Genomic DNA, 13,475 nt, shown 5'->3' with positions numbered 1-13,475 from the left:
GGAAACTCCCAAATCTACATTCTTAATGCTTTGGCTCCAATTTAGGGTACAGTAAAACTCCGATGGTCCGGCACCATCAGGAACCTGGAAGTGCTCCGGGCAGCCGGACCATTGGAGCTGCTCTGCCCCCAGCTTCCCCGATTCAGCCGCTGCCAAAACTGACCAGCAGCTGAATCGGGGAAGCTGGAGGCAGAGCAGCTGGAGTGCCTCCGGGTATATCCCGTTGCGCTGCCCCTCGGGGCTGCAGGACCAACCCGGCAGCACCCCAGTTGTCCCCGATCCAGCCACTGATGATACTGATCAGCAGCTGACTCCAGCTGCCGGATTGGTCCAGTAGCGCCGCTCCTCGGCACTGTGGGACCAATCCGGCAGCCTCCCAACTTCTCTGCCCCAGGCGTCCTGATTCAGCGGCTGCTGAAACTGATCAGCAGCTGACTCCGGGAAGCCCGAGGCAGAGCATCTCTGCCTCGGGCTTCCTGGAGTCAGCCCCTGATCAGTTTCAGCAGCAGCTGACTTGGGGACACCTGAAACAGAGCAGCTGCAGGGCTGCTGGGTTGGTCCAGTAGCACTGAGGAGAGGCGCTGCGGGACCAACCCAGCAGCACCCCAGCTGCTCTGCCCCAGGTGTCCCCAAGAGCAGCTGGGGTGCTGCCGGGTTGGTCTCGCAGGGTCAGCACTACCGGACCAACCCGGCAGCACTCCGGCTGCTCTGCTGCAGGCGTCCCCAAATCAGCCGCTGCTGAAACTGACCAGCAGCGACTGAATCAGGGACATCTGGGGCAGAGCCGGACTATGGGAAGGAGGGCTATGAGGGGTCTGGGGTGGCATCCCCCCCACCCCACCCCAGACCCCTCATAACCTCCTCTTCTGATAGTCCAGCATATCTGATAATCCGGCACCCTCTGGGTCCTAAAGGTGCCTGATTATCAGAAGTTTACTGTACTTGGTATTTGTCAAAATAACATTTAGATATTCAGTATGTGTTATGCTTTTAGGCATTCTACAATTCTTATGCTTTTAGATGTCAATTAAAAGCAACAGTCTTCCTAATTTCTAGTTGAGGGTACAAAATGAACAGTACTGTGATCAACTCCCCTACAGGAAATATCCTTGCATTCCATTTTTATTTAAAATTCACATTTATTTAACACATATTCTAAGAGCTGAAAACAAGTATCATTTCTTAAATACATCTTATTTAATTTATCTTTGTTACCTGAAGCTAGGTAAAGGTAGCCAACCTGGCAAAAGCCAAGCTGCATGAGTAAATCCTCCATCCAGATCAGCATACAGTTGTGCCACCTTCTCACTGAGTAAGCTTCTGATCTCCTTTCCATGTAAACAGTGGCTTGCTGTCAAAATAATGAGCTCTGAAAGTGCTTCAAACAAGTCTGAATAAAGGGAGAAAAGGAAAAGTAAGTCAGCACATATTTTGGAGAAATGATGTCGAATTTTACGGGCCACTACTTTCACTTCTGGCCAAAAAAGGAATTAACTAAATACAGAGAATTTAAAATATTTTCCAAGTGTTTCTGAAAGAGTTTTTCCACAAATGGATCCCTGTTTTGGGACAATGGGGAGAAGATACTTCCAGAACAGATTATCTGGGAGAGAAAAAGAAAGCACAGTAGAAAACTAAAGGATATTCACTAGCTGAGGCAGCTGTCAGCCCGTTTGTGCAAGTGAGATGTGCCCAAATGGGCACTTGATCATTATATACTCCTATAAAATGCAGAAGTAACTATAATAGTTGAACTTGCATGCCACCACCTCACAAAGTTGATTTGGAGCACTTTGGGGTGGGGGGGAAGAGGAACGTAAGATGCACATCAACCAAGAGAGGGAAAATATTTTAAAGTATTTCCAAGATAAATTTTTCGAGTGGAGATTAGGGCTATGTTGTACTAGGATCCCTGATCAGAACTCTGAATAGAGGGTGAAAATGAATGATGTGATCAGGTTTCAGATAGAAAACAGTACCAAGATGCTACTCCTGGAACACTAATTCTCAGATCAGAAAGTTAAACTCAATGCCTACTCTGCACAATGCCCTATCTGCAGTAGACAGGAAAGAGTAAGATATTTGAGGATATCCGATTTGCTCTATTAGAGAGGGAGAAAAACATATGGCTGTCACATTATGTGACAAAATATGCTGAGAAAAGGGGTAGGAGTCTGGGGGTTTTAAAATACAGACTCATTTACTAGTGAGGATAGGGAAAACAGCAAAGAGGAAGGGAATGGCAGCTGGTTCACTAAGAATGAATGCAAGAGACTGAATTTATGGGCAGTTGAGGTTAAGGGGCTACAGAAACGCCTTTTACTATTACTTTACATTTGGGGAACTGGTATATATGGGTACGTCTACACAGTAGCTCATGCTTCAAAATAAGCTATGCAATTTGAGCTATGCAAATTAGGTAGCTTATTTTGAAATAGCTAATTTCAATATTTGGTGGTCTATACAGTGCTAATTTTGAAATAAATCACTATTCTAGCATCTCCTTAATTCTCGTGCAACGAGGTTTACAGAAAGCCGGAATAAGAAACCCATTATTTCAAATGTATTTTGAAATACATGCCTTTAATACATGCAGAATGCTATTTCGGGATAACAAATTATGTTATCCTGAAATAGTGCCGCTTTGTAGATGTACCCTATGTTAATCACTGTTGTGTCTTATAAATCAAGCTTAGTTATCTTTTTATCTGTTGTTCCTTAATCCACCACTTTTGTGGTGGACTGGACCATACTGACAGTCCATCATGGCCTGTAGAAAAGAGAAAGAGACTGACAGCTTATTTGACAATAACAAAATCAAAGGCTACAAAAGCAAGACATTGAGCTACTCCCATATACAAACAAGGAAAGGTGGAAAAGCTTACTTAGGTTTGAGGAAAGCTGATTTATTTGGAAAGAATACAAAAACAAGTGTCAATAATAGTTATTGGGGGGGGGGAAGTTACTTCTCAGAAAAAAAGAGGTAGGTGGCAATTAAATATTATATTAATAAATCTGACAAAGCTTTACAAATAAATCATTCTAGAAACCCAAGTAATTCAGTCAATCATAGTATGTTCTGTGGGCCTAACTGTGCAAATCTTATTCATTTACATGCTACTTCTGGGGGAATTCTGCACCAAAAAAAATTAAAATTCTTCATATATTTGTCATAATAGCACAACATAATCACATCAGTTTCAATTATTTTGATAATTTGCTTCTGAATACCCATCAGCAAGTATCTCTGTACCAATACAGACAACTAATGAGATTCCACCAGGAGTGGAGAGTTAAAGAAACCGTTATGACAATCTTGTTCCTCTTATGCTTTTGCTGGGTGCCTCAGTCTGGGTGTGTCACATAGCCACATCGCATGGAAAATCTCCACTCCTCTGGTCTGTTAGTAGACTCTAGTTTGTTCTACCTGCCCCTATAGGGTTACCACACAGAAGCTCCCGAACAGAAGGCACTGCTGGGAGAAAGAAAGCTGGGGGTGCTCAAGCAGTGTGAGAATGTACTGAAAGGGACTATTTGGTAGATGCTGGAGAAGCCTGTTTGACACATGCACTTCGATGCCTCACAAGCCCAGCCAAAGGGCACTCCCTGGCCCAGAAACCCACACTCCCTATAATCCCCAGAGCGCAGGGATCTAGAGGGAGAAACATCCTTAAGTTGGGTCCCAGATTTGTCTGTATGCTGCTTTCTTCCTTCAGAACACGCTGGGAACTGGAGCTGCTGGACAACCTCCAGCTCCCCCGCCCCGGCAATATCCTCTATTTGCAAACCAGATTCTGCAGGCTCCAGCAGTCCTTAGTGGTAGCCAGCAACAAATGAAATTCAGCACTGACCATCAATTCTGCATTGTATAGTAGGAATATTAAATATTGGTTAATTAAATAATGAATTAACTTCATGAATTCTTATAGGTTACTCCCGCATTTCTCAAACTATGAGTCCCAACTCCTCAGGGGGTCACAAACAACTTAGAGGGAGGCCTTGGTATCACAAAGTTTGAGAACCCTTGGGTTACTCGACTATTCTATAGTCCCCAGGGGTGGGGACAGCAGCCAGTGCAGTCTGGCCCTGCTATCAAAGGGCCCCCTGACATTCCATGTTATTGCCTCTGATACAGAGGCAGCAACATGGGGTGACCGGCCGGAGGTGGTCCACAAGGGGAGCCAGTTTAAAAACCAGCTCCCCTTATGGGCCAGATGCTTGTCGCCCTGCAATGCTTCCTCTGATACAGGAACTGAGCCAGGCTGCTTGCCCACCTGGCTCCTAATTCACTTTGGCTGTGTCCAGACTCAGGGTTTTTTTTGAAAAAAGTAGCCTTTTTTCAAAAAAAATTCACCTGCATCTAGACTGCAGCCGCGTTCTTTCGAAATTAAATTGAAAGAACGCGGCTTTTCTTTTGACGGCAGTAAACCTCATTTCACAAGGAAGAACGCCTTTTTTCGAAAGTGCTCTTTCAAAAAAACGCGTTCTTGAATGCCAACAGGGCTTTTTAGAAAGAGAGCATCCAGACTCACTCGCTGCTTTCTTTCGAAAAAGCGGGTGCTTTTTCAAAAGTTCTGCTTACAGTCTAGACACTCTTTTTCGAAAAAGAGGCTTTTTCGAAAGTATCTTTCGAAAAAGCCTCTTTCGAAAGAGGCTTGCAGTCTAGACATAGCCTTTAAGTGCAGTTACAGCAGGAGTAGGTCCTGGACCTCTCGTAAGCCAGGACTGACCCAGGCTACTGACCTGCCTGCTCAAAACTTTAATGGCATGGGGGGGCGGGGGGAAATGTGTGTATAGTCTATAGCATTAACCTATAAGCTTTTGCTCACTGATCAGTTAATCAACTACACTATTATATTCTTATTGTATAGTGATGCAGAATTGCCCCAGGAGTAAAATACTCATGATGGTGTAAGCCCTATCCAAGTCAATGAAATTTGGGAATAAATACTCACCAATATAATGGACAGGTAGAGGTCTATTTTTTTTGGATTTTAATCTAACTTTGCTTAAGTCAGACTGTTTTTAAAGAAATAGACCATCTGTACTTCCTTAACTTAAAGGATATGAGCCATTGATTTTGATTCTGGAATAAGGGAATAATATTTTGAAATCATGAGTTGCTGGTTAGCGAAGATATTAGGCACAAATAACCTAACCCTGGCAAAACTATCCTAATGTAGCCTGAACTATTAGGTTGGGGACAAATAGGAAGAGACTACAAAGCCAGGAGTAAATTAACTCTTTACACTTCCTACTAAGTTTGTGAGTGGCTTCATTCTCTTCTGAATTTTAATTAGACAAAGAACATGTTTTGTACTTCGTTCTTTTGAGCATGGAACATTTAATACATTCTGTCTGTATTTTCTTTCTATTAAAAATGTTCAAGTAGATCATGTATCAAAATACTGCCATGTGAAGCTAATTTTGGCTACTTCTCATGCCATTCTCTTCACGGTAACTTTCCAAAACACAAAGTATCTCATCATGCTTACTTCTCTCTCCACTTTCTCCCCAGGATTTGAAGTACTCCTGTGTTTCTTTTTCAATTATAGGTACGTGTTGTTTAAACTGGGCTATATTCAGCCCAGTTTTCAGCATTTTCTTTTGTTCCAAAAACACCTGTAAGAGTTAAAATATTAGAGGTATATAACATGAGGTACATCATTATTGCTTAGTCACTGACAGCATATTGCAAGTGGTACTGAAACAGAAAAGACAGTAATAGAAAAGTAGAGAAGTCATTATAGACATGGAGAACCTTCTGGAAACTGAAGTAAAACAAAATCAAGAGTAGGATTCAAAAATATACTAAATACTCTTTAAAAGTTCCAAAATAATTTTTAAAACCTAAGCTATAAAGCTGAAATACCATGAGTTTAGCTGCTTTGGTTTCAAGCAAGAATACTTGCTTAACAACATCCAAACTACAATACTACTGTTACGGAGTTGCATCTCTCTTACAAATACTCTGTATTTATATGCCTAGTGAGAAATTTATTTGTTAAAAACATTTTATGAAGCTTTGTTGTCGTCTGTATTATTACAGATATGCTTGTTGAGACTTATTTTGAAATAAATTACCAAAATAATTCAAACTGATCTGACTATATTGTCTTATTTTGTGCAGAAATTTATAGCTACAATATTGTGTGCAAAATTTTTAACTTTTTGGTGTAGAATTCCCTCAGACGTTTACTTAATATGAATTGGCTGTAAATGTATAGCTGAATAAGTTCTGACAAAGTATTGACCTATTGACTGATGGCAGAACCTTATGTATGATGAACAAAATTTTCAATAATCTTCATCATATTTGACCTGGTTGTTTGGAAGGGAGCCCAAGACTGGATTGCTTTAAGGCAATGATTCTCAAACTGCAGTGTGCAGAACTGTGGCTCGACCTCAGCCCCCTTCTTTCCCTCGCAGCAGAGAGCCTGTCCTTCATCCCAGTGAGGGTGGAGTGCCAGCTTCAGCTTCCCACTGGGGGGTGGAGGGGAAGTCCTGAGCCTTGCTGCACAATTTGGCTCATTGGGAAGAAGCCCCCCTTCCCCAGCTGGGGGAACAGCAGCATGCCTGAAGGCTATCCCCGCTGCTCCTATTCGCTGGAATCCTGCAAATGGGAGCAGTAGGAGGTCTTGCCTGGAAGCAGTGCAGAACGCAAAGGCCAATAAGGGCCCCCCACCGCCTCATGCTTAGACCCCCCCCATTCCCAACCCCCTCACACACACACCTAGACCTGCGCACCCATAGCTTGCTCCTGCACCCTGCCCCCGGCCAGATACTCTACTCCCAGCTTGATGCAGCTCCCACACACCTGGCCAGACACCCTACCCCCCAGCCTGCCTGTATATCCTTGCTCTCCCTCCCTCCCTCTGGCCTACTCACTGCCTGCCCTTGAATTCTACCTCCCATCCAGATCTCGCATCCTCACTCCTTACTGCACCCTACCTTGATCCTACACCTCTGTCCTACACACTGAGCTCCCCGTTTTTGCCCCTAGCCCCAGAGCCTAGGTGGGTCCACAAAATCCACTAATCTTGGAACCCCAGAAGAGTAAATCTGGCCTATGGGAAGCCCTGAATCTCAGTATTCCCTCCCCCTCCCCTAGTGAGGCTCAAGTGCCAGAGTGAAGTATTTCAATTGGGGGGGCCACAACAGTGAGGGTTGGTTTGTTTTTTTTTTTTGGAAGGGTTGTTTTTAGCTTCTCGCTTGTGTGGTCCCCGACTGATTTTTCTGTGGGTCAGTGGCCCCCGACCCAAAAAAGGTTCCCCAGCCCTTCCATAAACAAAGAAAACATGGGAACCTTGTGTGTTGGACATAAATTAATATTTTACTTTATTTAAAATGAAGTTTGATAAATTAACATGAGAAAATTAAAGCACTTAATCTATTTAATAATTTAAAATTAATATTTCCTTTCTTACTGGTTAAATTAAACTGTTCTTCCTAGGCACCGCACTAGCAAAATGGCTTGGGCATAATTATGTCATTAACAGCGAGTTTCCATTAGCAACTGGTAGTCCATGGAAAGGTTTTAATTTAGCCAAGTGGACCACAGGCCAAAATGTTTGAGAACCACTGCTTTAAGGGAACTGTGGTTTTGGTTTCTGGGTAACCAGGAAGATATTGTAGAAGCTGTTTAGTTGCTGGCTTGGTGAATCTAAGAATCCCAAGGTAGCCTCAACTAGGAATGTTAGATATTAAATGTTTAATAACTGTGTAACCACAGCAAATCTTAGCAGTTATGTGATTATTCAATGGTCCCTGGGGGGTGGAGCCAACAGCCAGTGCACTTCCAGCCCCACTCCCAGGGAGTCCCCTGCCACCCTGCCCTGCTGCCTCTGTATCAGAGGCAGCAGCACAGGGTGATAAGCGGAAGCTGATCTACAAGGGCTCCCTACAAGGGCTCCCCACACTTTCAAGAGAGGCAGCAGCGCATGGGGCAGGCAGCTCCGTGGGAGCCAATACACATGGGGAACTGGATTAAAAGCTGGCTTCTTGCTTCCCGCCTGCCCCCCTCACCCTGCACACTGCTGCCTCTATCAGAGGAAGCAGTGCAGGGATGGGGGGCAGGTGGGTCCATGAAATCTGGTGCTCACTGGGAGCCGGCTTACAAGCCAATTGCACAGGCAACTGCTCCTGCCTCCTGCCCCCATTGCTGCCTCCGATACAGAGGCAGCGGGGGGTAGAGAAATGCATGTAGCTGTTTGGATTAACTGGATTAAACACAGGCTTATAGGTTAATAGTTTAAATGACTATACACTAACATTCCTAGCCTCAACCTCATTTTAAAGGGGTCACCAAGGCTTGCATTAGACTTGCTGGGGTCCTGGGTGGTGGCCCTCAAGTTACAGGGTCCCCACATACTGTTGAAGCCCTTGTGCTTCAGCTTTGATTTCCCACAGCAGTATGTTTCAGGCTTTGGCTCTCCTATCCTTGGCTGTTGGACTCAGGCTTCAGTACTCCCTCTTGAGGTTGTGTAGTAATTCTTGTTGTCAGAAGTGAGCTACATGCAATGAAGTTGGAGAACCCTTATATTAAAATAATTACCAGTTTTAAGGATCATCTGCCCAATTTTTTGCAAACAGTGTGTGCTCTTTATGTATTTAGATATAGTTAAACTACAATGTTTATAGCATCATGTAGTTTCCAAAGCAAAATATAATTAGCCCAATTAAATAACTATAGTCATTACAAATATGAACTAGCTCATTGGTGAATGGAGTATCTCATTGGATAGAGCATACCAAAAATTGGAGTATCTCATTGGATAGAGCATACAGTACAACACCAGAGGTCCAGCATCCAATGGTCCAGCACCATCTGGAACCCGAAAGTGCTCCGGGCAGCTGGACAATTGGAGCTGCTCTGCCCCCAGCTTCCCCGATTCAGCCACTGCTGAAACTGACCAGCGGCTGACTTGAGGAGGCCCGGGGCAGAGCAGCTGGGGTGCTGCCGGGTTGGTCCTGTAGCACCACCCCTCGGCGCTGCGGGACCAATCCGGCAGCACCCCAGCTGCTCTGCCCCAGACTTTCCCAAGTCAGCCGCTACTGAAACTGACCACAGTTTCAGCAGCAGCTGACTTGGGGAAGTTTCAGCTGTAGCTGACTTGGGGAAGTTTCAGCTGTAGCTGACTTGGGGAAATCTGGGGCAGAGCAGCTGGGGTGCTGCCGGATTGGTCCCACAGCACTGAGGGGCGCATTCCCCCCACTCCACCCCAGACCCCTCCTAGCCCTCGCTTCTGATAGTCCGGCATATTTGATAATCCAGCACCCCTGGGTCCTAAAGGTGCCGGATTATCGGAAGTTTACTGTATATGGCAGTTAATTCACACACTGGAGTCAAATTCCATGGCTTAATGTAGAAAGGGACAGAAGATAAGCTTAGTATTGTATTAAGCTTATATATTCAGCCCAGTTACCCACTGAGTACATAAACATAGTTTTGCTGAGGAACAGCACAACATACTAAGACTATCAATTTCCAAGAATTGCAGCAATGCTTCACATAGTGCAGGGTTACTCAACACGCAGCCCAGGGGTCACATGTGGCCCGTTTGTTTGCGGTGTAGTTTGGGCTTCCACAGGGCTCAGCTCGCAACCCGCGGGTGAGATCCTTTGAACATGGCCTCCACTGGGAACATGCTCCATAATGGCAAGTCAATATAATGGTCGTCTGTTGACATGCGTTTTAGTAGTAAAATTCCTTAACTGTCATTGCTCATTAGAAGTGCTGTCATATGGGTGGAAATCAGGTAAATATTGCATTTTATTAATATCAGCAAAAATGACTTAAATGGGGCCTGTGTGTTATGTAGTCTTGCCTTAAACTTTGTATTCGTGCCCATCAGTGTGAAAGAAGCTATCTGCATATATAATATGCATGTACATGCAACTACACTTAAATTGCGGCCCTCGGCATGTGCTGAGAGTATCATCGTGGCCCCCGGGGCTTCCAAAGTTGAGTAGCCCTGACATAGTGCATAGGTGGTGCATTTCCTTTGAAAGCAAGAAACATATGGTATCTGGAGACCACCAAGAAGGTTGGGATCTGTATGCCAGTAATTACTAAGCAATTAAGAGTTTTTTGAAACGTACATGTTTCTTACTGCAGCCCTGCACTGCAACTGCAATGTGGAAGGAGGTTAGACCACAGCCCCCCAGACAGACCTCCGAGACATTAAGAAATGCTGGGAGCATTAGTAGCTTGCACCACTAGTACAAGTAACCATAGAACTGCTGCCCTCTACAGAATGCTGAAAAACAAAACAGGGCTCTCTGTGGTCTTGCTCCCTAACACAGGGAGGCTGTATTTTATTAATCTGGCTTGAATACCCACTTAAAATGATACTTCACTGACACCATTAAATTATCTTAACCAATGATCATTTTAATGGATGGAATGAGATGGGAATTTTTACAGAGAAAAGAGCATAGACTTTTCCAAAAGTCCAGGAAAAAGGAGAGAAACAGAAAAGAGAAATGATGGGCAGAAACAGCAATGGGCCTAACGAATGTGACAATAAGACAAATGAACAAAAACTTCAGATGCTATATAAAAAAATCATATTCTCCCTTTAATCTCTGAGCAAGCCTCCTATTAGCATTGTGGACACTGGGCAATCCACTCTGCACTGTGGGAAATATAAAGTCTTGAATTTATATCCTAGCAACATCCATAATCAGAATTATAGAATCATAGAACTCTAGAACTGGAAGGGACTTTGAGAGGTCATCGAGTCCAGTCCCCAGCACTCACGGCAGGACCCAGTTCCATCTAGACCACACCTGATAGATGTCTATTCAACCTGCTCTTAAGTATCTTCAGAGATGGAGATCCCATAGCCTCCCTAGGCAACTTATTCTGGTGTTTAACTGGAATATTCTCTCCTTCAAAAAAAAATTTTTGCTATCCATAGAACAGCACTTTTCACCATCAGACTGGATCAACTTTAACTTGCAATGCAATATTCATTCTAGTTTTTTCATGCCAAACTAAATCCAGCCACGGTAACTGATAGTCTTACACATAATGGAAAGTACTTTTATATTCAGGGTGGGTCCGAGATATTAATGAGATAAGACTGGTTATTTCATTGAACCAACTTCTGTTGATGAAAGACAAGCTTACACAAGATCTGAAAAAGAGCTCTTAAGTAATACTGAAAGCTTGTCTCATTTATCAACAGAAGTTAGTCCAGTAAAACATACTACCTCACCCATCTGTCTATATATTAGAGATTGTTACAGAATTGTTTGCTATTTGTATGAAATGGTTTGTTTATGCACAATTATGAAGGATGTATAATGAATGAGCAGGTTACACCTATGTATTAGCCTTAGTAATGATATCATTAATATTTGTATTATTCAAATGTCATCAACTGTAATAGTAAAACTTTTATTTAAAAGCCATCAAATGTAATGGTAAAACTTGTATTGTTATGGTTCTGTATTGTTGTTGTTGTTTCAAATGTACATGAATATTCATGTGTGGTGAGTCCAAGCATATTCTCTAATGTCCACCAGCATGCCTCAGTTTTATTCCAAGTGGCCTGCTATGGTTGAAAATTAGGATTACAGAAAAATAAACTATTTTTCTTAAGAGATATCTGTAATAACTTGGCATACTCTCCTTTTCTGGATTGACCTGTCAGTCATTACTGAACAGTACCATTCAACCCACATGTGCTTTTAAGCTCCCTGGTCTATCTGGCTGGTCTATCGGTCAATTCTTACTGGTGAGCTGCACCACACCATATTGGTCCACTTTCACCTCTGAAGGTAAAGGAGAGGGGTTATGCTGTTGTCTGCTCTAGTGAGGAGGCTCAATACCACCTGCTGGTGAGGGCAGAAGTACAAGTTTTTGTAGAAAACCCACTAGCACTTTGGCTACGTCTAGACTACAGGCTTTTGTCAACAGAGGCTTTGTCGACAAATACTGTCGACAAAGCCTCTGTTGACAAAGAGCATCTAGACTACATCCAGTTCGGTCGACAAAGCAAGTCGCTTTGTCGACATGACCGTGTAGACGCAAAGAACGGTGTAGATGCAGTAACGCCTTCTGTCGACAGAACTCTGTCGACAAAAGGCGTTATTCCTCGTAGAATGAGGTTTACCGCTGTCGACAGAACTCGGTGGTAGTGTAGACGCAGGTATAGTTTTATTGACAAAAACCTACTTTTATCAACAAAAACCTGTAGTCTAGACACATCCTTAGATCTGGTCCTAGAGAGAGGGACTATGGGAATATCTTAAAGAGGTGGTACCACCTCACATGTATAAGTACCCTTGGTAGAAAAATTTCACTCTGAAGCACGATGGAAAAGAGTGAGGCTAAAGGTTAAAAGTAAACTGTCAGTGAGGCCTGCAGCACTCAGTGCATATAAGCTTAAAAGAGGAAGGAAAACATATAAGGCTAAGCTGCTAATTTTCTATTGTGGTATAAGTACTGTACAATACACCAGAGCCTAAATGTATTGTCTTTGATCATCCTACGCCTACCAATCAAAATCAGAAAGCATACTGGCAAACCACTGATATCGTCAATCCCCATAATATAGGCCAAACAAATCATGGTAACCTTGCCAGGATTTGATCTGCACTCTAGATAATTAATTGACTTTATACTCAAAAATACATACCGGGTTAGGCACATCATAAGCAACTCCCTTGCCAAAAACTGGTGTGGTCAGTCGAGAGTATACATCCTCTGCATTCAGGTCTTCATTTTTACTGTTGAACATTAGAGCTGCGGCATCACTACCCAGTAGGTATGTAAATGTCTTTCCCACCATAGTGAAACTAAACACAGGCCCATACTGAGGGGAAAAAGAACCAGTTAGTTTCAAATAATGAGAATTTGGGAAGCTATAAAAATGTTATCCTTATGTAGAACCTTTCAAATTTTGCTTCAAATCACATGATCACAATACTACTGAAAAGCAGTCACCTTTGAGTGGGAAAGCAGCCAAATGATGCACTGCCCAACACCGTGGAAGAAGATGAGGCAAGAAGGGAGAAGTATGACCAAAAAAATAAGCACAAACCCCTGCTCTAACAAGAAGCGACTAGAAACCACTTAACAGGACATAACACCTTAAATCAAACTTAAATCTGATGTTCCCAAATATATTTGGGAGGTAACATCCAAGATTATATATAAAGGATTTGTTTTTCCTTCTCACTTCACCTCATTGTGTCTAACAAGTCATTTTCCATTTTTATACATGTGGGGGCTTACACATAATGGGAAAGATAGGACTAAGTTCTGAGAGCCCAAGCTCTAGCCAAATCTCTCAGCATATTTAGTTCCCATCCCCAGGACAGATAGGCTGGAAGTCATGTCATAGCAAGGCTGCACCAGGGCCATGGACCTTACAAGCTTGGGTTGCTAGCCCACTGAAGACCATATAGCAAGGTTGCCCAGGCCACTGCCAGATAAGCTGGCAGGGTACCAGCAGAACCCTGCC

At 43.3% G+C, this 13,475-nt stretch overlaps 1 protein-coding gene across 1 annotated transcript in view; it reads right to left on the bottom strand.

The window, feature by feature from the left end:
* Positions 1 to 13,475, bottom strand: part of CYP51A1 (cytochrome P450 family 51 subfamily A member 1) — a 36,344-nt gene that overhangs the window by 17,622 nt on the left and 5,247 nt on the right. The window contains exons 3-5 of the mRNA XM_075922395.2: positions 12,648 to 12,824; positions 5,496 to 5,622; positions 1,216 to 1,390 (exon numbers count right to left, since the gene is read on the bottom strand). Of these exons, the coding sequence (XP_075778510.2) occupies positions 1,216 to 1,390; positions 5,496 to 5,622; positions 12,648 to 12,824 (479 nt within the window). The remainder of the gene's footprint in view (positions 1 to 1,215; positions 1,391 to 5,495; positions 5,623 to 12,647; positions 12,825 to 13,475) is intronic.

Source organism: Pelodiscus sinensis, chromosome 2, assembly GCF_052426305.1.
Source record: "Pelodiscus sinensis isolate ZL-2025 chromosome 2, ASM5242630v1, whole genome shotgun sequence".
Lineage (NCBI taxonomy): Eukaryota > Metazoa > Chordata > Testudines > Trionychidae > Pelodiscus > Pelodiscus sinensis.
Note: the sequence above shows the minus strand (reverse complement) of the source record. Positions and strands in the feature narration are given on the sequence as shown.